At 46.2% G+C, this 26,238-nt stretch overlaps 1 protein-coding gene across 1 annotated transcript in view; it reads left to right on the top strand.

Annotated features, from left to right (window-relative positions):
* DDX31 (DEAD-box helicase 31) overlaps window positions 1-26,238 on the top strand; it is a 66,655-nt gene that overhangs the window by 21,690 nt on the left and 18,727 nt on the right. The window contains exons 14-18 of the mRNA XM_036913466.2: window positions 1,741-1,800; window positions 10,120-10,170; window positions 11,777-11,916; window positions 16,657-16,738; window positions 22,714-22,825. Coding sequence (XP_036769361.2) covers window positions 1,741-1,800; window positions 10,120-10,170; window positions 11,777-11,916; window positions 16,657-16,738; window positions 22,714-22,825 — 445 coding nt within the window. The remainder of the gene's footprint in view (window positions 1-1,740; window positions 1,801-10,119; window positions 10,171-11,776; window positions 11,917-16,656; window positions 16,739-22,713; window positions 22,826-26,238) is intronic.

The following is a 26,238-nucleotide window of genomic DNA, read 5'->3' as shown; positions in this document are numbered from 1 at the left end:
GACCAGACTAAAAGAGTCCCAGTCACAGCTGCCTTGTTACCCCGGCCACTGCTCCACATGACCGTGGTGTGGTCTCCATAGGTGACCCACACAGCTCTAACCAAGTTTAGGAGCGTTAGGAGGTGAGACTGTTTGAAGGAGTTGCCGCGTGGTAGTTGTGACGAAAGCTCAAGCGTGTGATGGACCTCCTCGGCCCAGGTCTGTGCCCGGTGTGTGCAGGCGTCGGGATGCTTCACAGGCTTTTATGAACCTTTCTGATTTCGCATCTACAGCGCAGCCATTCGGAATGCCCCCGGACAGCCCATGCAGCAAATGGGCAAATACAGCTGTCCTTGGGGGGTCTGAGCCCCAACTCTGGAGCATAACTCCTGGGCCCGGTGCAGTCCAACCTGTACCAGCTGTGTGTGTGTCCTGGGGGCAGGTTGCTTAGCCTCTCTGCCCCCGTGTTTCCATTTGGAAATGGAGCTGGTACTAGTATCTCCTCGTAGGGTCGTCACAGGGATTGGGTAAGTCCAGATGCATACAGCGAAGGCCAGTGGTGGGCACAGTAGTGTTCAGGGCATGCTGGCTGTCATTATTTGCTATATGAGTGATGTGGCCCTTGGGCCCCCTCCCAGTTACGTGTCAGAATCCACGCATGGCGAAAGACTGGAATGAGGTGCACCTCCGTGGCAGAGTGGCTGTGCCGGAGTGGGAGGAGAGACTTCACTTTTTTCTGTTTTCCAGATTTTTAGTAATTTGGTTATATTTCCCTTTTTGTTGTTGCTGACAGATGGACATGCGTGGAACCATGTGACTTGAACACCCACTGGGCCTGCCCTTTCAGCCTCTTGCTGAGAAGCTCTCAGTGTACGCTCCCTTTTGGTCCTGCAAGTCTGCCCTTAGGAGTTTACCCCAAGGGAATGATCAAGCATGTACACACGACTTACCTGCAGAGCCGTTTTCCCGGCATTGTTTGTAATAGTAAACAGTTGCAGACAACCTCCCTTGCTAACGACGGTGCTCTGGGCATATATGAGGGGCTCCCGGGCATATATGAGGGGCTCCCGTTCAGCTGGATACTATACAGTCATGAGACACACTGTGGCTTTGGATATTTCTTGGCATAAAAACATGTTCAGTTCTTTTGATATAATGTAAGAGCATGCTAATGGTGTAAAAGTGGGATGATGCTGTTTTTTAAAGTTACATATTTGGTTAGGTTTTGCATGGAAGGAGGCTTGGGAAACACCAAGGTGTTGTCAGTGGTAGGATGATGTAATTTTCTTCTTTTGACTTAAAATATATGGCTTTTATAATTTTCAAATCTTTTTTAAATTAGTTTTTTTAAGAATTTGCCCTGTGGTAAAAGTTGGTTGTTCTTCATTCCTCTGAACCGCCTTAGGAAATGTACTAAGAATAAACTCTGTGCAGGGGACCCTGATTGCAGCGACCTGTGGCCTTTGGCTTTGCTTGCTTGGCCTTGGTCGCTGCTGAAGGGGCTGCTGCCCTGGCATTGTTGCACGGGAAGGTGCAGCCCTCAAAGCTCTGCCTCTCTGCTGGAGCCTGGGAAATCCCGTCCTGTATGCAGAGGGTCTTACGAGAAGATGGGAAGAATCCCCCCTTCTTCCTCTTTCTTGGTAAAGCGTCTGTGCCTAAAGAGCCACCGCATAGGAAACTGGGAAGGTTATGGGAAACTAAGCCTGCCTTGCTGGCATTGGTCTCTGAGTTGTAAGGCCTTGCTTTTCCTTGTTTTTGTAGGAAAGAACAGCAGTGTTTCAAGAATTCTCACATTCCACAGCAGGCATCCTTCTTTGCACAGTACGTACCATTCCAGACTCCACGTGAACGTTGAAATTTCCTGTGGTGCTAGTGGCAATTTTTTGTCTCTTGACAAAAGGTGCAAAGAGTGGGAATACCAGGGGCCTCTTGGGGTGGCTGGTCTCTGCACTTCTGGTTTGTCAGCTGACTACACCTCAGATCGCTGGCCGCCACCATGCAGAAGGCTTGGTGATTTGCTCACTAATAGCGGCAGCTGTTGCTCTGAAAACGTGTGAATCTTGGCAATTTCTCTCCACCAAAAACTTGTAAATTACAGCTATCGGGAGTAATTAGAGCCGAGAAAGTCTTTCCATGACAAAGTCATGTGATTTGCCTCTGCTCACCTTTTCTTAAAGGAAAATAGATGTGCTTGGACAGATTTTATTTGCTATTGTCTAAAACTATCATTTGCCCTCCAATTTTCAGGGGCCAGTTCACTCAGCCTCCATCTTTGCAGTCTTGGATAGCTGCCTCGTGCAGCACAGTGCTGACCTTTTTAATGCACATCTCTTATGTTCTTTCGAGATGGAAAACACGCCTTCACTGTCTCCCCATCTCTGGGGATCCACTCCAACATGGTTGTTGCTTACCCCCCAAGATGAAAATACTTTCCCTGTAGTTTGGATGATATAACTGAGTCCCCAATTGGTTATTTGAGAAATCTCTGTATATACAGTCATGAAAGTGCACTGTAAATTGAGTGCTGGTGGAAACAAAGATGGTTCGCTAGGTGAATCCTGTCTAGGCCTTATTTAATACAATTGCTTTGTAAGTAACTCCTACTCTGTGCTCAGTTTTAAAGGTAACAGATTGTTTTCTTTCTAAATCTAGAGCTTATGAGTGAGTGCAGCTTTGTTTCTTATGGGTCAAGATAGCCTCCCCGGTCACCTGCTTATCATAGTGTGCCAGTTCTCACATGTGTGGTGAACAGGGGTTCCACTGACGCAGGACATGCAGATCTGAGAACAGTTGCCACAGAATCTTGCCTCCTAAGAAGGTCTGAGTCTGACCAAGGAGCCCTTCCCTTGAGGAAGCCTGCCACACATCAGACAGCTCATGTTTGTTCTAAAACCATCTTTAAAGGCTAGGTCTAAAGTGAAAATGGATCCAAATAATCTACTTGATAAAGGAACTCATCAAAAATTTATGCCTAGTAATACTTCCTGGAACCTGACTCCTTCCTGTGCCCTCTGTCTCCACGTCCTCCTCTCTCCCAACCCTTCCGCCAAACAGGTCTTTCAGTTCCTGACTGCATCATTCCTGCTTTTTCTGGCCTTGAAGTTTTAATGTATGGGTTCCCTCTGCCTGGGATACTGGCCCTGTAAATGCTTTTCGGCTCTCAGCTTCAATTTCACTTTTTCAGGAAAGCAATCCCTGGAGCCCCAGCCCTTCCATGTTGAGCAGGCCCAGTGTGCCCTGCATTTCTCTGTGCCACTCATCACACCCTGTCTAGGGGTCTTCCCACCAGATGGCCTGCTCTGGTGAGAGAGGCTAAGACTAAAATACTTGCTTATTGGAAATGAGTTAGCTTTCTGTGAATATGGTGTTGCCTGAGGGGTGAATGTCACCACGTGTCTATTGGAACGGAAGGCAGGAGGAACCTTTGTGTTGGCGTCTGAGTTAGGATAGGGACAACATGTTTATCTTTGGCCCTGAAGATGCTCGCCTTGTCCCTGGTGGGAACTTGTCGAGCCTCCTTCCACACATCCTGCTGTGTTTTACAGACACGGGTTCAGTCAGAGGCAGAAGGAAACTCCAGGTGTTTGAAGTTCAGTTTCTCAGTTTGTTTTGGTTTTGGTTTTTTTAGTAGCTCCACATGGAAGTAAAGATCATTCTTTCTGAAATGTAATTCTCAGTGGGGTCAAAAGCATATGACTTCCGTTGTTCTGCCTGGCTGATACCTGCAGGCGAGCGATGTCAGTAGACCGAGTGCCATTGGCTTAGCAAAGCATGGCACCCTGATGGGCCCCTGCCAGTCTGGGTATGCATGGGAAGCAGGCTCTGACTTGGCACAACCTGATTTCTCTTCGTAAAGTCCTGTGTTGAGTGTTTGCTTACTTGTTCAGGTTGCCTCCAGTACACCGATCCTCCGCTGGCAGTCTCTTCATTACTCTGCAGTGATCGTGCCCGGAGGAGAGTCGGGTGGAGGCTCATTCCCTCCATTTCTAAGCCAGGATTCGAGCCTAGGCAGTGATGAGAAGGTCTTCATCCACTCTCAGTTCCTTCTACTCTGCCATATTTGTTTGCTTTAGCCTGAAGTCTCTGGTGTCTGAGAGAGGTGGGGCACATGAGACAAGCTGTGCTGGGTCACACCTGACTGGGGGTACAGTTATTCTGCGTTCTTTTAAAGAGCCTGTTGCTTGCCAGCCCTCTTGACTGCTCTTCAGGAGGCTTCTTAGTGCCCGTGAAGAACGGGGGCCACATCAGGACAGGCTGATGGGAACTGGCTTCTTTTGGTAAAGAGGAATCATGTTGTTATGTGGGGTTTTTTCCCCTTCATAACATTCCTTTTGCCACTTCAATCTATCATCCCAAGATCTTTGAATGAGCCAGAAGACTGAATGTCTGTATGAAAAGTTGGGAATTGGGGTGTGACCACACAGAAGCTCTCTTATGCTATTTCTTGTACTTCTAGGAAACTTCACCCTCCACCCCACTTTCCTACCTTCTCTCTATTTTGTTATTGGGAACAGTAAGGGTATATGTGTGTATTTTCTTTCTTCTTGATTATAAACATCTTAAAAGCTTGGATCTTTCTAATTTCATGCAGTCTTTCAGGGCCTGGTACATGGTCTGTGGGTTCTCAATAAACATGTGACAATGGTGATATGGAGTCTAGGCAAACGTAAGAGGGTAGTTGGGGCAGGAGGGACCAGTTTGTGAAAGACTGGTCTTTACATGTTTGAAATGTAAGTTTGTGTCCTCTAGAAGATCTAAGAAGCAGCCAAGTTAAGAGAAAGTTACTTGTAAGTTCAAAGCCCACTTTCCCAAATGGAATTAAGGAATCAAATGAATCAGAACATAATTGGATTATCAACAGAATACCTCCTCATGCTTATGGTAGAGAACTTACCCTAAGCCAAAGGGAGGGAACGTGGTTTTAATACCATTGTTTCCCTGGTGAACTGGTAGAGAGAAATGTGCTGGAGAATGGTACTTCCTAGCCACCTCTGGCTTTAGGGCCGACGCTAGGCCTTCTGTTGGTGCACATGGAGCTCTCTGGGTGTCCCTGGATAAAGGAGGACAGTCACCTTTTCCCCAACAAGGAGAGGCACTTCCAGCCTCTCTGGACAGGTCTGCTGGCTCGTCACTGCCGGAGTGCACTGTGGTTGTCCAGCACATGCTTGCTTTTTCACAAGATGCCTGAGTCCCCTGCGCCGCCTTCCTCCACCTTCTCCTTTTTCCCTTGAAGCACACTGTTATGTCTGTGCGGTTCTTAATTTCTTTTCCTCCTGGGGAATTTCTATTGCGCCAGGAGGTAGGAGACAAAGGAGTCGAGGCTGTAAGAGTCACAAGAATGTCAGTTTACTACCAAGATAAATGTAGGCTTTCTTGGTTTTCTCTGGGGTGTGTTTTTTAGGTACAGTTTATTTTTGCCACTTTCTTTCATTTGTGTTAACGGCAGGATCATTTGGAGATAGCTGGCTGTTTACTCAGTTACGCTAACTCATGTTGCCAGGTTTTTGGTGACTCCAGCCAAGATCTCTTGCCTCTGACGGCTTCTGCGCTCTTTCCTTCCTCCTCTGATTACGCAGCCCAATCTGTCACCCGGACAACGGGGGCCTGCACCCTGCTGATGGCTTTCCACACACGGCAGTAATGACTCTTGGCAGGCTGGGAAGGCAGCAGAGGCGAATTTGCTGTGTCCCTTGCTCCGAGAGCCGGCAGGCTCCCTCTCCGTTAGTAAAAGCACTTTGTGAGGTTCTTGGGTAAATAAATGAGTCATTTTAATCCAACTGACAGGCTGGCACCTGAGCAAGCTGCCCTCCATCTGTACCCGTTGGTCTCATGGAGGCAGCCAATTGTCAAGCCCAGGGCCTGCAAGGCCTCACCATTGAGTGTCTTTCAGAACTGACTTTAGCAATTCTTTTGCCCTAATTAGGTTAGAGTACAGTTGGGCTGGATCTAAGTTCTGACAGTGGCAGAGAACCAAAGCCTTTGCCAAGTGAAGAGGCTTCTAAATCACTGTCTGATTGCCACCATATCAAGTCTTAACTTTACCATGAAATGAAATAGATGTATGATTCTCAAAACACCTTTCACATACATGGTCTTATTTGATCTTCACAAGACCCCATGGTGTAAATAGGATGGGTCTTCAGCCATTTTATAGGTGGGTAAACTGAGGCTCAGAGAGCTGAGCTGGCTTGCCCTGATCGTGTATGCTACTGAAGTGGTGCTAGAGCCCAGGTCTCTCTGATTCTAGAGCAGGAGGACTGCTCCCGCTTCCTGTCCTCTGGCAGCCTAGGCTGGGAAGAAATAGAAGCGTTATAGAAACAGCTGGGTTAAGTGCGGGTGGTGCTTAGCTGTCAGTGAGGCCCCGCCCCCCACGCCGGCACAGGAGGTACTGGGAGTGGGAGCTCCGTGGCCCTGAGCTAGATTGCCCAGGTGGGAAAGAGAACCTTGAGCGGTCCCAGTGACAGCCACCTGGCACCCTCCTAACTCACCTTCCAGCGTGTTTGTATTCGGGGGGTTTCAGCAACACCATGTGCTATGTGCTATTTCAGAGTTTTTCTATGTTCTTCGTTGAATTTACTAAGGCAACAAGCGTTAAATTTTTTACAAAGCCTGTCTGTAAAGCTCAGGCAGCCCATCGTGTACACGCCTCTCCCACTGCAGGGCACTTAAATAAAATAAGTCATTTATTAACAAGAGCTTAGCGGAGTTAAGAACCCGTCAGCTTTTCTAAAGACATCAGCTGCGGTTAGCAGAGAAAGCAGCTCCTGCTCCTTCTTAGCTGGAGAGCTCTCTAAACTGTGCTCTCAAAGGCATCAGCTCTGGGACACCAGCCTTCAGCTTTCAGGGCGTGTGGGAACTATCTGGAAACACTCTGTGGGTGGCTGACACACTTTTAGTACACTAAACTTCCATTTAACACGTAATACATGCAGCTAGCCACTGTGCAAAGGAAACCAGAAAGCTCAGGTGTAATCAGATCCTGCCCTGCCCTCTGTGGGCCTTCTGGGCAAATTAGGTGATGGGAAGACAGTATCTTCCTTGGGTCTTGCCTCTGACCCTGATTGTTTTAACATGCTACTTAGAGAAACTGCATAGGGTAATTATTTTCCAAAAAGCTTTATGCACATAAATTGTTAGTGATACTTGAAAGTGAGGGGAGGGGAGGGAGAGCTATTCTTAACAGAAAAATGCCAGCTACTAACTGGAAGGAAGGAATGATGGACTAAGGAAGTCATCATTTTGCAGACAGGCAGCATCAGAGATGCTGAAATCGCTGGGCAAAGGGTTTTGGGAAGCAGTCTTAAGTTCTCCCTTCCCATTGAACTGATTAATTTCAAAGAAGAAAGTCCCCTTCACAATGGAGAGAGCTGGGGGGGTGCCCCTAACTAGGGTGAGTGAGCATAGTACTATCAGTGTGGGACAGACTGCTGTAGTGTGTGTCTCAGCATCGTGTGCCGGGAAGTACACACCACACCACTGTTGTCTCTTTGCCAGAATGCTTCACCCAGATCTTAGCATGGAGAACAGACAAATCCTGATTCTGGAAAGTTCCTCAAGACACCTGGACTATTCAAAATGTATTGTTATCAAAAAACTAAATAAGAAAATATTGTGGGCAGGGCTATCATTCTAAATTAAAGGAAGTCTAGAGGGATATAATAAAAATAGTATGCTTTGTGATTCAGTTCTGGGTTGTGAAAGAAAAACAAGTTAAAAAGTCATCTTAGGTATGACTGGAGAAATTTGAGTATGCTGATGATTGGTAAATAATGTTATTTAATATTAAACTTTTTAGGTATGATTATGTAGGAGAATGTCCTTTTACTTAGGACACATGTGTTAAGGTTTTGAGAGGTGAAATGTCATATTTGCAACTTACTTTCAGATGGTTGAGAAAAACGCATGTATAGAGAGAGAACCGACGTGCCAAAGCTGAGCCGTCAGTGGGTTCAGGTGAAGGATACACAGGTGCTCATTGTACTTTGCTTCCAATTTCCTGTAGGTTATTTAAATGAAAATTTGGGGAGAAATAATAGGCATTTGTTATTACAAAGCAAGCAACACAGGAAAATGCAAAGAGAAAAGTGAAACTCAGCCCAGCCCCCTCTGCCCTGAGGTAACCACAGCTGATAGTTTTGATGAACCTTCTTCCAGGTTTGGTTCTTGGTTTATGGCTCCAACTACCCATTTACCCATCTATCCATGTAATGCCTTGCTTTTGTTACCTTTTTCTCCTTTGATATTTTTGGTAGGAGGAACCAAATCATGTGTCTTTTAGACATTCTGGGCTTTGGCTGTGCCCCTGTGGTGGTGGCGGCGAACTTGTTCCTCTCCCCACATACTCCGGCAAACTAGTAGTTAGGTCTGTGATTGCGTTTGGGTGGTAGGGTCTTCCTTTGTTTTTGGCAAGAATACATCTTAGGTGATACTGTATGATAGCTCATTTTCTTACTATTTAATTAATGTCAAAACATTTATATGGTCTCAGAGTCAAATTTAAAAAGTCCATTAAAGGGAGTCTAGCTTCCTTCCCTGTCCCCTCTCCCCATTCTCTTCCCTCCCCTTTGGTAACTGTTTTTATAAGCTCTTAGATTTTTCCATCATTCTTTTCTGAAATATGAGCAGATATATTTATATTTCCCCATTTTTTGCACAAAAGCATACTTTATGCACCCAAAATACATCCTAGAGATTCTCCATATCAACATGGGAATCTTCGTTCCTTTTCTGCCTGTGTGATACTCTTACTTGGGTAGGTATTGCCGTATTTTATTCCACCTGCCTCTTTCGCTAGACGTTGTGGTTTTGTCCAGACCTGCAATTACAAATAGTGCCGGAATGAACAGCCTTGTGTATATCATTTTATATTTTTGTCAGTGTGTCTTTGAGATGGGTTTCTAGGTGTGAGATTGCATATGGGCTAAAGGGCAAGTGCATATGTAATTTTGCTGGGTGTTACCAAATTCTCCACCATCAGGGTCAGTGCTGCTTTGCATTCCCATCAGCAGCATGTGAGGAATGCAGCATCTTTTTGACTTTGCAACAGTGTACTATCATTGGGCCATAGAAAGTAAAGCAGACCCGATTTGAGGGCTCCCTCCACTTAGCAGTGTGTCCCTGGACAACTGACTCAGTCTCTCTGAACCCTGGTTTCCTCTCTGTCAAATGGGAGTAATAAATGTTTTGAGAAAAACTGATCTGAAGGTCAGTCAAGATAATGCAGGCAAAATGCTGCACACAGGGTCTGATGTTTACTAAGTACTCAGTAAATGGTAGGTTTCTTTTTGTGACCGATAGTCTTGAAGATGAATGCTGGGTGTGAGGGTATTGTGAGGCTAGAGAATGCCCATTTTCTAGTCTCTCTGCCAGAATGGCCAGAGACTAGAGAGCAGACAGTCTTTGCTTTTGGGGTGGGAACCAGCTGAAAAGAAAAAGTAAATCTCTGTTGCATTTATAGTTTTCTTTTGTCTGGTTAAATCTTCAGCTGGCATTCTAATTTAGCTGTCAGAGGAGGTGGGGCATTACTTGATCCTTTCTGCTCTCAGAGGCTAATAAGCAGTGTCCCCAGAAAATACTTTGCAGCTCACCTTAAGGAGTATCTTGGAGTGATCTTCTAGAAGCATGCCTCAAAGCCACATCATTGGGAGGCATTGCTGATAAGTATGGGCTAGGGATAGTAAGCCATGACTGCATTCCTTGTAGAGTGGTTTTCCAAATAAAATGTAAAAGTAGTAGAACATGCTAGAAAGTGTTCAGAATTCTTACCTGACACAGCTGGTAATGACTTAAGGTCTTGGGCCAACCTGCAGATTGTATTCTTTTTGAAACGGGTTGTGACTGCCACACCAGCAGGCTTCTGTAGAACTTGCCCTAAATTAGAATTTTTAAGCACAGACTTCAGTGGGTTCTTGAAGTTGAATACAAATGGGTATGTGTGTGTGCACTTGTGTGCATGTGTGTGTATGTTATATGTACATGCCTGTGCACATTGAGAGGTGTGTGTGTATGTTACATGTACATGCCTGTGCACATTGAGATGTGGTGAGCCCTCACTGGTTTGCATTACATTGTCTAATGGATCCGTGACCCCAGAATGGTTCAGAAACTCAATTCTAAGCCATATTCTTTTCTGTTTTGAAGGATGTTGCAGCTCGGGGCTTAGATCTCCCTCAAGTCACATGGATTGTTCAGGTAATTTTTTAGTTGTTAAGGTGCGAGCTCGAGGCTGGAATGTATGATCATGAGTAGATGCATTGGCTTTAAGTGGAATAATTATTATTACCCTCTTGGGTGTTGCCCTGGTAACCAGGCAGCAACCAGCCTTCTCTGCACAATTCTCCTGACATCTTTCCTTAACCCAGCCCACCTAACTGCTGCAACAAAACAGCCAGACTGTGCGGCTGCGGGAGGGAGGGGCAGGCTCCCCTGCTCCCAAGACTAACGCATGTCACACCAAGGTTTCAGCAATCTGAAAATAGCAGGAATTACCTGGGCCCATGGGAGGCCTCATTGTGTCCAGAAGGAGATGGCTCAGCTGTCCTGAGAGCCGTGTCCGTGTACATTGACCTTCAGGGGGCAATTAAGTCCCTGACAGCATCTTACACATACCTCTAGCCTTAGACGCTTTGCCAGAGGGTACAGGTGTTAGCACTAGAGTTTGACAGTTTTAGTTTTGTTTTTTTCTTTTTGTTAGTCTGCAGAATGGTATTTTGAAGCTGTTCTGTGTGGGGGCCAGGGGACACATGCCCTGTTTACGTGAGTCATGGTTTTATTCACGTTAGTGGAATTGGATGCCTTTCATTGGCTAGGAAATCTGATCTTGTGGCAGATGATCACTGCAACTAGAGGCATTGTGTCTTCTTTCCTGCTAGCAACAGAGCAAATTAAAGATAAGGCAAGGATAATTTTAATGTGTGGCATGCCAGACACATCAAATCGATCATTTAGAGCCTTCTAACAGTGTGGATGCTGATTAATGTGCCTGGCCTCCTCTGCATTATATTCATCATAGCATTCTGATTTTTGATTCGTGAAGCAGCAAAGAAGAAAAAGGAAGAATGAATATATGGTCAGTTCATTTTAATGGTGACAAAGTTATTGCCATGAGAACATGACATGCTATACATAATTCATTCTGCTGTCTTATGGAGTCTGCCCTTTTCCCCCAAGTGAAGAATGCTCTCCATGGGAGCAGAAGCCTGTCCCTGCAGGGAGGAAACCTGCTTCCCAACTGCCCTGAGACTCCGCTCCATTGGGGCAGAGTGGGACTGCAACCCAGGGATGGGGCCGCTCCTGGGTGGGTGCAGGGGCCTGGCACAGGGCTTACCTCTGGGATCAGAGTGGTTGGACCCTTCCTCCTCATCCTGTCCAGTCCTCTGTGGCCTGTCTCCACTGCTTTGTGTACAGAGGAAGTAGGCCAAGGTCATGCGGTCATCCTGCAGCAATTTCCCCACCTGCCTCCGTTTCACCTTGCAGGGTCACCTCAGTGAAAAGATGCAGATAGGGCAATGAAGAGACCTGTGGAGAAGTAAAATTAAAAGGGAGATGTTGGGATGAGAAGACATCTCATTTATCTCAAACTTGGCCACTGTTCACATTTGCATGTCAGAGCCTTGTTATTTCCAATGAAGCCAGGAGTTTCAGGGTTGAGCAACTTCTTGTGATTGCAATAGGTTTTGCAACCATAGCACCAGGTTTTAATTCTTGGGGTACCTGGAGGCAGGTAAGGGGTATTGCACTTCCAATTAATGGCAATCTCTTGATCTGCGAATGCCTTCATTTTTGTTACCTTTTTTAGTACAATGCTCCATCTTCACCCGCTGAATACATCCATCGGATTGGGAGAACCGCCCGGATTGGCTGCCATGGGAGCAGCCTGCTCATTTTGGCTCCTTCGGAGGCAGAATATGTCAACTCGTTGGCTTCTCACAAAATCAAGTGAGTCAGAAACCTGAACAGGGTTTCAGCTGATCTCACCTAATTAACTTTCTGTCACTTTTTACAGTGGATGGGCCTTGTAAGCTGACGAAGAGCCATTAACCCTTGTGATCCCTAAACGAGTCCCAGAATAGCCAGTGGCAAAGACTAAAACCCTTAATATCATCAGCACATGACAATTTTCATTGTGATGCCAGACTAAGAGAACGATCTGTTGCACTTCGTTTTACTTTAAGAGAGAACTCTTTGTTTTATTTCTCTTACTGTCAATGTGCACAGCCGTCACAGCCAGCTTCTTAAAGATCTTTTTTATTCACACTTTATATTTCTTCCAATTAATGTTTTGTACCTTTAGAGTTGATTTGTCTTTGAGAAAAGTAGTACTTCTTACTCATCCCACAACTGTCCGTCCCCTAGGAAAATAAGCCCAGGGAAGAAATTTAGTGTCAGTTGAATACACACTGTACATTCCAGCCAAGGCTGTCTGGCTGCCATCTCGTATGTGCCCAGTCAAGTGGTAGCACCTAATGTCCCCAGGTAAAGCCTTCAGTTCTTGCTGTTGGTCATGGGCCTGACTGCATGGAGGCTTACCAGTCAGGGGCTTCCATCAGACCCTGAACTTAACTCAGGAAAGACAAAGAAAGAAATACAGAGAACAATGTCTCCACCTGGCCAGAAGGACTTATGAGGAAAGCAGAAAGAATTCACCTTGGCCATGGAAATAAATTTGTTTTGTCATGATTTCCATGAAACCTCTGGCACCTGAGTATTCAAGCTCTGACACTGGGCTCCTAACAGCATGCAGTTTTCACACCAGTCTACTTTCAAGAGTGTCTTCTGCTCAGACAGAGAACAATGGTGCATTAACTGTTTTTGGAAGCATAAGAAGAGTTATGTGTGCCCCAGATGGTGGCACACGAACAGGCCATGCACAGAAGCAGTGATGGCTGCTTCGAACGCCACCTAGAACTGATGCTGTGACGCTGGCACACGGGTCAGCTGTGTGGCTGAATGGGAGGGTCATGTTTCTTGGTGCTTTTTTTGCCCAGCTTTGTGTTTTATGTCATCCATCAAATAAAATGATGAGACTTTCTTTCCCTAAAGTTCAGAGCTGGGAAAGTCATTGCATTCTATATCTGAACTGGAATGTCCAGCAGTCAGCATGGGGACCTGGTCTGGGGGGCTGTGGGACTAAGTGCAGGGCACCCACTTAGGAAACTGCACGTGGCTACCCCCAGCAGCACCCGCCACGCATCCTGCCCTGCAGAGCTCTGCCTCTCACCCTTGTCAGACTTGCAACACTCTCAACGCTCTCTCAAGGTTGCTGATGTGAACATTTATGGACTGGGGCTTTCTCAGAACCTGAGCCTTACGCTCTTCAAAGCTGGCGGAAGCAGGGACCCACTCCTGATGAATCTAGTAATAAAGATGGTTTGGGCTTTCTACTATTTAATGTGTCCCACCTTAATACAGTTTGTCAGTTTAGTGATTTTGTTTCAGGAAGGCACGCATATTTTATCTTAGTTGTGAGAGAGAAATCTCATGCCCATCAATCCATCAAGCACCAAGGGCTTCGTCTCCGTCTGGAGATCCTGAGTTCCCTGGGCTGGACCCTGGCTGCCTCTTCCCGTTTGCGTGCTTTCAGCATCTAGGCGGGCCCCTGGTGAGGCGGTCGCACTCCAGAAGCACTGTGGGTGAAAGGGAGCCCACTGACCAACCTGGCCTCCTGGCCTCACAGGCTGGATGGCCGTCGTCACAGGCCAGGGCCGCTCTCCCTGTTGCAGGGATCTGTGTTCCCCTGGACGGCATTTCAGTAAAAAATGGCATCAGTGCCCCTCCGCGGCCTCTCAGGCTCCCTCCATCTTCCATTCGGGACCTGCAAACTCACAGCCTCCCGTTCCTTCCCGCCACGGCTCCCTGGAAGTTCTTCCATGCTTTGTCATCTGGTGTGATCTCAGGAAGGCGAGTGCTGCAGTCATGGAGTCACACGTTGATTGTCCAGCCCGGAGTTACCAGCATGGTGCCTCTGCCTTGCTCTGCTCTCTGATTTTTCTTTAATGAACACATCCAAGTTGATTGATGTGAAAGGTTCAAATGTAAACCTCAGTTGGAAAAGGGAAAATAACAGTACCAACATGAATTATTAGTGAGCCAAGTATATTTTAAAGATAGAAGTACAGTCATCCTCTGCGATGATCTTAGCTGGAAAAATAGCACACCTGCAGCATTTGTGGGCAGTTCAACACGATGCTTCCAGCGATTTGAACTTGGGGCAGGTGAGGGGTGAGAAGAGACTTGGGTCCTCTGTGGCGAGAAGGGGTGGGGTAGTGTGAGAGCACTTAGCTGTGGGGAAGGGGTGCTGTAGGGCTGCAGTCTCGCTGGTTTCTGCCCTGAAAAATGCACCTGTTGAGGTGCCCGAGCCTGAACCACCAACTGCTTCGTGGGCCAGATGTAGTCAACCTTAAAAAACAACAGCTTAGTATATGTCACAGCCGGTACATCCCACTGCCTGATTTCTGTTGGATGAAGGGCCATATAGTGGATATATGTAAATAGGTTGCTTTTTTGATTTAATACAAAATGAAATCTAACAAGAATGAACTGGAAAGTGTACAATGGAAAGAAGCAGATTTGAACATTTTTTGAACCCAAAAGGTACATACCTAAATACTAAGAAAAAGGAGGAGGAGGAAGGTGTGTGGGTACATTTTGTGCCTGAGAGCCAGGCAGTGGGATGCTGGGATGGCTGATGGATCGCAGGGGAGGTTCAGGAAGGCAGGCCGGGGGTCTCGGCAGCAGCGGCCGTCACAGCAGGTCACCGCCTGCCTTCGTGCGCTGACCGCAGGACTCCCCCTGGCAGTGTGGCTGGGCCGGCAGGGCGGGAGGCGGGTGCCCTGGGCCGGGCCGCCGCTCTCTCGGTGCAGCTTTGTTTCTGGATCCTTTTGGCTTCCTGAATTCCTAACTTTTTCCCACTTCTTCTTTAAATATGTTTCTAATGACAGTCATCATTGGTTTATTAAAATGTAAATGCTTCATCAAAACGTACATTTCTTAGATCAGGCATAAGACTGGCTCCTTGAATTTCTCTCTCTCTCTCTTTTCACAGTAAAGAGGGGTGATTTAGATCTGTTGATAGAACCATAAATAAGCAGGGTAGATCTGCTTTGTTTCTCAGAAGCCACAATTTCTTAGACTCGGAGGAATGCCTTGTAAACTGTAAGGCGCTGCAGTTCTCCCGGCTCCTGTTCGCTTCGGGTGATCGGCCCCAGCGCTGTCACGCAGACGCACAGCCCGGGAGCCAGGCTGGCTGGGAGGCCGCACTGCCGCGCGGCTCGGAGGACGGCGCCTCCCGTGGCAGCCGCAGTTCCGAGTATGCCTGGCTGCGGTGGCCTTACTCATGTTTCTTTCTCCCCGCTTCAGTGTTTGACCCATGTTCTGATTTTTCTGTGTTTCCTTTTTTTCCCCCCTCAAGAAAAAAAGCGATGAATAGAGGCAAGGCAGATAGACAAAGGGAAAGGTAGGACTGGGCTCTGTTTTCACCTCTTTTCAGATTCCCAGGTATGAATAAGGCAAATTCTGTAACTACATGGATTTTCCATGAAGTCCTGAGCATTTTCCCCCCAACTCCTGCGCTTGCGGTATCTACTCTGCCTTCTCCAGTTGACTCTCAGCTGCCGGAGAAAGATTCACATATCCTGGGGCTGGCAGCAGGCGGGAAAGCTGAGGGGAGGGTGCTGGGGCGCCGGGAAAGTGGTGACACATTTCAGGTAAACCGCTGTCACAGATCTGACATTTTCATTCATAGCTTTGTCAGACCAACCTTTGGGGGAAAGGGAGAGAATTGTCTTCTCTCACGAGGTTGCCGTTTGTGTTTTAATTTGCTGTTACATTAAAAAAAAAAAACACGTACAGGAAAATCATTTATCTTCTTAAGATCTGTTTTTCCCTCCAGAGCGCCTCCTGCCCTGTTTCTTTCTCCCGGGGAAGTGTTTTTGGCCGCTCGTGTTCCTCCCTAGCCCCTAATGCACCCCGCTGCCCCCACAGCCCCAGGGGGAGCGCCGTGGCCCGGCAGCGCGGGTGGAGCCAGACACTGCCCGGCAGGGCGGACAGCCTGCTTCCGGCTCCTTCCTGATGGCTTCTGTTTGAGGGTGAAGCCCAGACTCTGGTTTCAGCCATTTGCACGTAGCTCTGGATTCAACAGACATTGTGTGGCTCTCACTGCTTAATAAGCAAGGCACAAGAGGGCGAAGTCCTTCAGCGGAGACTGGAAGAGAGCTGTGCGTAGATGGGGGGCGCTCGTTACTCTTACCCGGCACGGGGGAGTTAAGGGTCTTTAGCCTTCTCCACCTTATTTTTTTAACTATTAAAACCAAAGGGACTATCCGAAATGTTTATCATCTTCTGCCCAAGTCAAGGTAGTATATTCAATAAGCAAGAAAGCCTACTAATTTAGTATTTGAGACTTAACAAGAAACAATCACATGATCCCTATAAAGGAAATTCTAAATGTAGCTTATTTTAAATTCATTAAGGAGGAAATTGTTTGAATGTTGCTCCATCTGTCCCTAGAATATCATAGAGGTCCTCTTCCCAATTCCTAAATTTACAAAAATACTCTCTTCTCTGTGAAGATGTAGCTTCTACTTTAAATCTAACTAGCTTGAGAATAGGCCAGTTTTATGCATGATTTTGAATGTTTTTGACAAAATAAGTTTACCTCGATACGCCCTTCTTTTACAGTGTTTCTGCGATTAAGGTGGAAGATATTTTGTCTGTCCTGACAAGGGATGATTGTTTCAAAGGGAGGCGCCGGGGAAAGCAGGTGAGTTGTATTGTGTATGTGCTTCCTAGTAACCGACGTGACTCATTTCTTGCTTTGGGGTAGTGGAGATGTCGTGCATGGGGTAGTTAACTTCCTCCATCAAGCACGGTGTATAAAAACCATGAACATGAGGTGAGGCCAAATCTTGATGGTGCTTTTTCTCTTGGCTTCTGGATGTGTTTGCTGGTCTCAGTCCAGTTAATGGGCCAGGCAGCAGCAGCCTTCCCAGAAAGAAGGTCGCATTCCAGGCCAGAACGAGTTTGGAGGCAGCGTTACACACTTAGCCCCGGACGTCCCTTTCCAGAGTGTCGGTATGGACAAGTGACCAGACCCGTCCATCCAAGACAGACTAGAAAATTAAAATATCCCTGTGTCTCCTTTCAGACACAATTCATTCATTTCTTAATGTGTGTGCTATAACCCAGAGAGAGAGTAAAGCTGAAATCATTAAGAAAAGTTTTATTATCCGTGCAGTTCCATATGGACATCCTGAGTGGTTGCAAGCAGCCCCGAACATCCTTTCCAACTGCTTCTCTGAGGCTTTCCCTTGGCCAGCAATCTTTTCCCCACAACACATCACTTGGCATGTTGCATGTGTGTATGTGTTGTATGTGATTTTATCTATGACATACTAAGTACTTGACTATTTTGCAATTTGTTACGCCTAAGGACAGACGGGAAAATCAAAGCCAAATAGATGAGGCCAATGGGTTTTTTTAATGGGTTAGTTTGAGTCATTATTTGGATTGATATCCTCCCTGAGGCGGGGACTCTAGTTGGCCCTGATGTAAGCTCTCTGGTACCAGAGCGCACCTGAGGGAATTCACCTAGGGAAAGGCAAGGAAATGGTCCCAGTGTGGATTCTGGACCCAGGACTCTGCTAAGCTCTGTATGTGCTTGGTCCTGTGTCATCCTCCCAGCAGCCCTGGAAGGTAGACATCGGTGTCCTACTCTGCAGACGAGGAAATGGGCCAGAGAGGTGAAGGGCAGCTAACAGTCCTTGATCCTGGGGTGTGAAAGCAGGCCATCTGACGTCATATACCAGCACGCCTCTGTTAGTATTACCTAAGCCAAGAAAATGGAGCTAAATTGCTTGTTGGATCAAGCAATGTTAGTCATTTTCATAGAGGTGAAATTTGGTCAAGAAATAGTACCACAACAAAGATCTCTGGAAACAAAAATAGCAGTTAAAGATTCAGTTGATCAAACAGGTCTTTTAAAGCATGGCTTCGTTGTAAAACATCCCAGCCATGCTGGACTTTTGGGGATCCCATATGAATAGTTTGTTTTCAAGGGAACTGGCTACTAACCAGACAGATACTCACTGGTCTTGACACACTTCTGTTCCTCTAAAGCTATTGCAAATTCGAGGTAGGTTTTTTTAATGTTCCTGCAGATACTTCACTCTAGCCCACGACAGCAGTGTAGGGATAAGCAGGCAGTGTAGCACAGTGGTCAAGAGATGGCCTTAGGGCCACATACCTAATCTTACTCACCAGCTGTGTGGCTTTGAACAAGTGCTGGACCTTCCTAAGCCTCAGTCTTCATGTGTAAAATTGAGAATACTAGTGTTCTCGTAAGGAGATTGGAGGGTGGAGTCAGAAGTAACCTGAGTAGCCACACGGGGCCTGGGGGCCGCTGTCCTCCTGGCCATCATCATCACCACGTCAGCCAGCAGCAGGTGGGGGGATAAGCCCAGACTCAGTGACACGGAGCCCAGTGCCTTTTGCAGTAGTAGCACAATAAATAGACCATCACAGCCTGCCCCACTCTACAGAAATAAGAGCAAGCAGTGAAGTCACAAAATTAGTCAGCAGAGGTTTAGGCCATCTAGGCTTCCCTTATACAGTCTCTGTGGCCAGCTTTGGTGCTGGTGTTTATCCGGGGCGCAGATCAGTTCTCTCCGGGAGGCTGGGCCTTGTCTTTGGGCAGCAGTGGATGTGTGTGGAGCCTGCAGGACAGTCCCCAGGGAAGAAGCGGACGGCTGCACTGCCTTCTGCTCTTTGAGGAACCAGCACAGCCATTTTTGTAGCATCTGCCCTTCTGTGGCCTCGCGGCATCAGTTCCTCTTTCCAAGCCCTTTCCTCACCTCAAGGCCAGCCTTGGATTGCTGAGACGTGAGGAACTGGTGTGAGATCGTGTCAGATGGACTTGGGTTTGAGCTCTTGCTTCACTACTGGTGGTTAGCAATGTTGGGCAGACCCTCTTGTCCCCAGCCTCAGTTTCCCCATCTGTGGAATGAGAACAAGAGCCCATCTTGTAGGGTTGCTGTGAGGAGTAGCTAACACAAGGCAGAAAGTGCCCTGCCCACTTCTGGGCCCTGTAAGTTCACTGCAGCCCTGAGCTCCTGCCTTACAGATAGGAATGAGGACAGTATTTTGATACTTTTAAGGTGTGGTGGTCTTTGTTTTAAAAAAATAAACACTAAGCAAGGTTGCACTTTCACTGACATCAAAATAACTGGTTAAATTAAATCAATCATACTAGGTTCGAGATGTCATGTTGATGAAAACCTGACTTTTGTGACCAAATTTAACAGTAATTCAAAAGGACAAAGAAAAAGTAAATTGACGACCTTACTAGGGTTGACTTACTTATTGTCACGTAGATATGCAGCTTGAGAGTTCCTGACCCATGTGAGTAGTAAAAAGAATAAAGCAGATGCTGGATACAGCTTACTGTTTGTTCCTCAGAAGACAGACAGAATGTCTTGATTGCTGGGCTCAATTTGGACAGTCCTTTCCAGTACATGGACCAGTGCAAGACCAGGTAAACAAAGACTCAGTCGATCGCCCTGTACACATATAGCCAGGCGCCTCACTATAATGCCCTTCCTCTCCCAGCCTGGCTGAAGTCCATTATAAATGTCCCTTTGGCACATACATTTTTGGGTTTCTGTGAACAGAAAGAAAGTGAAGCATCTGTAAAATGTATATTTCATATTTAGGTATATAAAAAATATATAGCTACGTCGAGTGTGTTCACCCACCTACAAAGAGAATAAATTTGATCTTTCAACTTTACTGAGAAGCACTCAGAAGGTTCTAGGGACTGTAGGGGTAAAACTCTGCTTGGCAATAAAGTGATTAAAACAGAATCCTTCCATTTAGTTTAAAAATACCTTAGAAGTCGCTAGTATCAAGGCATGCTTCCAAAAAAAGAGAAAATGGCCCTCCCCCACCGTTGTTACCATCTAAAACATTTTTACAACAAAAATAGTCCGGCTTAGATATCTTAAGGTTGTCTATTGCCTCGTGATAGGCATGAAATTTTCATCTTCAAAGTATCCACACACCCAAACATGTTTTCTTACATAAATTTTTTAGTTCTACGAAATACGCCTGTAAACTTAAAAATCTGTCACTGGCATCATGAGATATTAAACTAAGACCAGTAGTCCCTTTGCTGAGTCCTGTTTGATCATCTGTGCTCTCCAAGATCAGAGGGTCTCACAGACAAAGGAATAGTGAGTGTGTGTGGACTGTTGGAATTTATTTTTCTAAAGTACCCATGGCCCACTAGTTATAAGTTAGCTTCATTACCCAGTACCGAGTCTGTGTGCCTCTGAGGGTGGGAAAGCCAGGCCTGCAGGGCGTTCCTGTGCCCTCCGGGCTTTGACCCGCCCTTGTTACGGGAGCATCATAGCTGTCTGGGGCTGAGATGGTGCTGCATAACTGTGCCCCTCTGTCTGCAGTTTAAATTTAGACTGTCCTCCCCAGAAGACATATGAAAAATATCTCAGTCATTCTCAAGAGGGGCAATTTTAAAGTGAAGTATTTCTGGGAGTGGGAGTGAGGGGAAAAAGACATGCTTTTTCCTAAGTATATTATGTTTTCTGCCATTAACTTTTTCTTATATTTTACTGAAACTGACCTCATCCTTTCAAACATGTGAACCTAGTTTTATCCCCTTTTTTCTTCATATTTCACTTGTATACACGCTCATATTATATATGTGTGTATGTGTAATTTTTTTTTTTTTGGTTTGGAAGAAAAGATGCCTCATTTTGAAACCTAAAGGGGGGAATAAGAAAAGCCCTTTGTAATATATTGCCATATTATCACTAAATCCCCTGACAGTTGTGACACAGAAGCAAGTCACCTGTCACTTAAGCTTGAGGTCTCTTTAATTTTCTCCTGGAATTCGCACCAGGCTGTCTTTAATTTGAGGCCTTTATTGGAATTCTGAAACCTCTCTGCCTCCCTGGCTCTCAGATCTATTCTGAGAGCTGTTACAGAATGTATACAATAACCAACAGAGGGATTCGAGCGGGCTGGAGCTCTGTTTATCTAACACTCTAGAGGGATTTTTGTGCTTATTCGGTCCTGGCTGCCCGGCTTTCAATATCGCTTTGACAACCATTCTGCCCTTCTCATTAATTTTAAACAGTTAAAACACAGGAAAAAGAGGAAAAAGTTTTCATTATTAAAGTGCTTTACTTTTTAATAACAGAGGATTCTGTCCGCCAGGGGAAAGGGCATCCTCGCTAATTTCACATTCATATTAAAAAAAACACAAGGAAGGTGACAGTTGTGCTGCTGAGGTGGCTTAACGAAAGGAGGGCAGAAAAAAAAAAGTTTGCATTTCACATCAGTTAGGAGGGTAAAGAAAAAATCCTTGTTAATGACAATAGCAAATGTCCACTTCCCTAAATGACACAGCTCCTGAGTGACTTTTCTTGACACATGCGTGGGTAAAGCCCTTTGGGGGACCATGTACTGTGAAATAAACTAGACTGTCATCAACCAAACAGGCAGAAGGAATGATCTGACTAAACTAAAAACATTTCCAGGTTAAGTCTCTATTAATACAGAGAGATGAGTGTCAATCAAAAGAGTAAGGCTTTTTCTTCTCCCCCGTCTGTTCTCCTGTGGCAGCTTTAGAAGTGAGAGGGTGTCAGGAGTCGCAGTTAGGCACAGGCAGCCAGACACGGGTGCGCACGCTCTGTCCTGTATGGGGTTAATGGGCACATACTGGGTTTTGCACTGGCTTTTCCCTGTGCAGTGTTTCCATGTACAGTGTTGGTGTGGGTAGAGACTTAATAGCATCATTCAGACAGTCAAGATCTTGGGGAGGCATCGTAGCCAAACTTGTGGAAAATCTGTGTTCTGGGTCAGTTTCACACTCAAGAGGAGGCAGCTCTGTTTGTTTTAAGGAATGAGAAATAAAACCACTCATTTTTAGGAGAACCTAAAGAAAGGAAATCTTTTTCTCCGAGATTGTTTTAAAGGATGAAAAGAAAATAGTTTTTTATTTTATTAACATTTTCCAACTGGAGGGTCTTTTGGTGCAAAGAGATGTTATTTCTTGCACAGGGCAGTTTACTGTGAGGGTCCTTGCAGTCCGCTTCGAATGTGAGTGCTGGAGCAGCCCACTCCTTAACAGGCTCCTGGAAGGTCGCATGACGATTCTTGGCTGAAAGAACGAATCTGAAACACCAAGGGTGTGAACTTCTCTAGGTTCACAAGGAACGAAGAAAGTCCATGCTCAGAAATTCAAGGGTAGGCTAGATTTTAGGCAGGTCACTGTGAGATGCTCTTACAGAGGAATTGCCAGTTTTGTTGATGAGTATAGGAGAAAGGGAGGAGACTTAGGCCTAAGTGGGAGACACAAGACTCATTGGAAACTGCTCGTGTTCAGTGATGTTGTGAGAGTCCAAATGGGACTTGGAAAATTCCATAGTGTCTCCACTGGGCTTTCTTTGAACATGAGTGATAAGAGGCCAGGAAGAAGAGTAAGTAAATAAGTAAATAAGTAAGTAGACCTGATCTGCTCTCTCACAAAGCCATCCTCATCTTTGCTTGACTTTAACATCTTTATAGCTCCCTTTTTCTCTCCTAGTAATATTGAAAGGATTACCCTGTTGGCCCCTAGGTGGTTACTGTGTGATTTTACTGTTATTAAATCTATTATAAACTGCTTCATTATTCCTGACACTGACTGTCTCTCCTCTAATCCTTCCGTCACCCTCCCAGAAATCCCGTGCCGTGGGCCCCCAGGAAATCCGAGAGCGAGCCACAGTCTTGCAGACAGTATTTGAAGATTACGTGCACTCCAGTGAGAGGAGGGTCTCCTGGGCAAAGAAAGGTTGGTGGACTTCTTAGGTGACTGGATGGACAGCTCAGCAGAGCCTCACCCCCTTCTCTGGATACCCCCGGCGGGCTGAGAGGCCAGCCTGGCATCTCTACTCAGCAACAAAGCCTTCAATCTCCCTAATTCTGCAGGGTTTGGAAGCAGGCACGAAGGCTTTAAAGTGATATTAAATGTTAATTCCATCCTTCCCTGTGTTGTGCACAAATAAAGCTCTACCTTGGCTTACATCAGGATGAGAACTGTGGCCCAGCAGCTTGGATTTTAGGGACTCGCTTTTCCCTTTCGTTGGAAACTGGATAGAAGAGATTTGACCTGTCAGTGGAAATAGTTGTAGAGGTAGAAATAAGAGAGGCAGGTAAGGGCTGAAAATAGTAGACTTGAGCAGTTCCAGTTTGAAAGTACAAAGAGAAATGAGAAAGGACAGTGCTAAGGAAGGACCAGAGAACACAACTCCTAGGACATTTACAAAAGAGTTAGGTGTTAATTTAACATCTTACTGAGTTTAATATTAATGTAACATTCTGGCCCTTTTGTAGGATAAATTTGCTCCTGGGATCACCAGGCATTAGGCATGGACTCCAGTTGACTCCGAGCACAGAGCGTGCAGGCAGGGAGCCGAGAAGGGCCAAGCGTCCTTCCTAGTGGAGCTTTGTGGGTTTTGGCTGGCGACTGTCTCATGTGTGTGCTAATGAGATGTAGTCCATGGAGGGGGGATCCACAGTTCTTTTTGATAGTTACCTGCTGGTTTGAGAACATCAGGCTGGCTTACCAGTATACAAATATTATAGCATCCTTTCTTTTCTTCTTTTTATGAATTGGAAGAAATTTTTTAAGTCATGCATTTAAAAAATATTGAATTGGGCACTGTTCTAGGATACATCAGGGACCAAACAAAACAGATAAACCCTTGCCTTTTAACATCCCAGTGGGGGAGAAGACAGCATAGTAAACATAAATCATACATAAATCAGACTGTTAAAAGGTGATAAGAACCTTGGGAAAAATAGAACAGGTAGGGAGATGTAGGGGGTGATAGGGCAGAGTGCACCTCAAGTAAAAGATCGGAGCAAGCTGGGTTGTGAAAGTGACATGTGAACAAAAACCCGAAGAGGCTCAGCCACCGGGCAATGGCAGAGGGTGTTCCCGGCGTGGAGGGGCCAAGGAGGGCAGTGTGGCCAGGAGGAGGTGGGGCTTGGAGGCTGTTGAGAGGTCTTTGGGGTATCTCCATACCCCAAAATGAGTGAAGTGGGAGCCATTGGAGGGCTCAGGGCAGAGATTTAGTGTGGTCTAACCAAGGCTGCAAGACTCACCTGGTGCTGTGCAAGAATAGCCTCGGCTGGGTGAGGCCTGGGAAGCCAGCTACCGGTGGTTGTGGGTGGCAGGAAATAGCTGCCAGACAGGGTGGTCAGCAGATGTTCCCAAGGGCCTATTACAGACCCTGGCATGTCCTAACAGCAGTCCTTGGCTGTTGCCATCACACTGGAGCCAATCAGAACCACAGGATGAAAGGTGACATCCCAGCAATGGCCTGTAACCACTGTACACAGCAACCGTGTGACCTCCTAGACTAGTTTCTAATAGTACCCTGCCCTTGCATGTCCCCAAAGTGAATTTGACAATTCCTAAGGGCTTTCCCATGAACCCATCTTTAGGGAAGTGCTGGCATATGCCTCACAAGAGGAACAGAATATTGGGCACAGTGTAACTTCACCGTTTGGTCATTTGCTGAAAGTCAGGCAGACTCAGCTCGCTTTGGGTACATAACTAGGCGTCATGCGGCCAAATTTCAGAGTTAATAACAAAGTCGCAATGAAAAGAAATGAAGCCACACCATCATCTTTAGTTTTGATGTCAGAGGTGTTTTGGTCTGAGCCATCGAGTTAAAATCACAGCAAGTAATGCCCAGAGCGTGCGGCTTGTGCTCTGTCATCATCATTACTGGTGAACTTGCTAACACCAAGGAATAAGAGTTACTGTTCTTCTTAATGGTTGGTAGAGTGGGCCACTCCCCCATGTTTATGTACCAAGGAGAAATAAATATATCATCTTCCTTATCTGCTACTTGGTTTCCACACCATATTGATGATGGCCTGGGTGGAAACTGCCTCTAGTGGGTCTCAGTCACCCCACATCAGACACGAAGCTCCCTATTTCTTTTCTACCCTTGTTACTTAGGATCATGTGTTCTGGAGGCTTGGAGGCAATGTTCACATAATTGCCACGTAAAGTGTTAAATTCACCAGGGGACAGCCACTCATCCTGTAAATGGATACTATCTTTTGCATTTCAATCTATGTATGCAAATTCCCACTGCTGACTTGCTTTCCTTTTATGACATTTTGTAACCCACCTCGTGAATAATGAACAAAGCAGCTGTTTTTTACCTTTATGGCAGAAAACTAGTTGGAAACTGGGCCAAGTATACATTTGTTTTCTTTCTGCATTTTGGCCCAGTCATATTAATGACCAGTATTTAATCATTGTCAGTTTCCAGAGGCAGTTGCCCCTTTTTTTCTCTCATTTCTTGCATCTCTTAGGTAGAGATTCAAATAGTAAAAATTACAGTAACCTAAGTTTAAACTCCAGAAGCTGGAACAAAAATTTCGAAAATGGAGTCTTCCGTGGTTTGCTCCTGTCCGTCTCAGGCCTCCCTGAAGAGCAGGGACTGTGTGTACAGGCGTCCTGTCTGGCTTGGAAGAGATGCTTCTCCAAGTCAGGAAAACCCTGCTACCCATGGCAGGTCATCCTCTTTCCCCTCGGAGCTGGCTGGGTCCTTGGCCCGGAGCTTCGCTAACAAGCCGCCTCTCCGCCTCCTCTGGGTGCTTGTCCCTGTTGCCATGCACATGGGAAGGTGCAGGTGCCTTTGTTGGTGGGGGGAGGGAGCAGCGAGGGTGATTTGCGCCTCCCGGGTCGCAGTTTTGCTCTTTCTCTTCCCTGGCTTCTGAGCATCATCCGGAAGATGCCCCTGTTCCTGATCAGATGTCCAGGAATAAAGTCAATGTTATGAAAAAGGACAGAATGTCCACATAGGGTATTTTAAAACAGATTTCCCTTAATACACCTACCTTATGGCTATGAAATCAGAATAGGCGACTACAGAGGAGGCTCTCTAATTGGTTGTAGCTTCATCCATCATCCTAAATAAATGTCTGCTTTCATTATTTCTCTCCTTTACTCTTGTCTTGGCCCCACAGCCCCTATTCCTTCTACACATTCTCGACACTGCCAATGTAAGTCCCTTCCTGGCCCTTGGAAGGCCCTTCAAACAGCTGCTGCTGCTGTGTCTAAAATTCCTGCTTCTCTGAATCGTCCAAACACAGAAGGCCATGCAAGTATGTGATGGCAGCCACCTGTCACTGTCCCCAGTGAGACAGCAGTCTTGAGGACAGTGAGGTTTAGCAAAAAGA

Source organism: Manis pentadactyla, chromosome 3, assembly GCF_030020395.1.
Source record: "Manis pentadactyla isolate mManPen7 chromosome 3, mManPen7.hap1, whole genome shotgun sequence".
NCBI lineage: Eukaryota > Metazoa > Chordata > Mammalia > Pholidota > Manidae > Manis > Manis pentadactyla.
The sequence above is the reverse complement of the archived record's forward strand: the minus strand, read 5'-3'. Positions and strand labels throughout refer to the sequence as shown.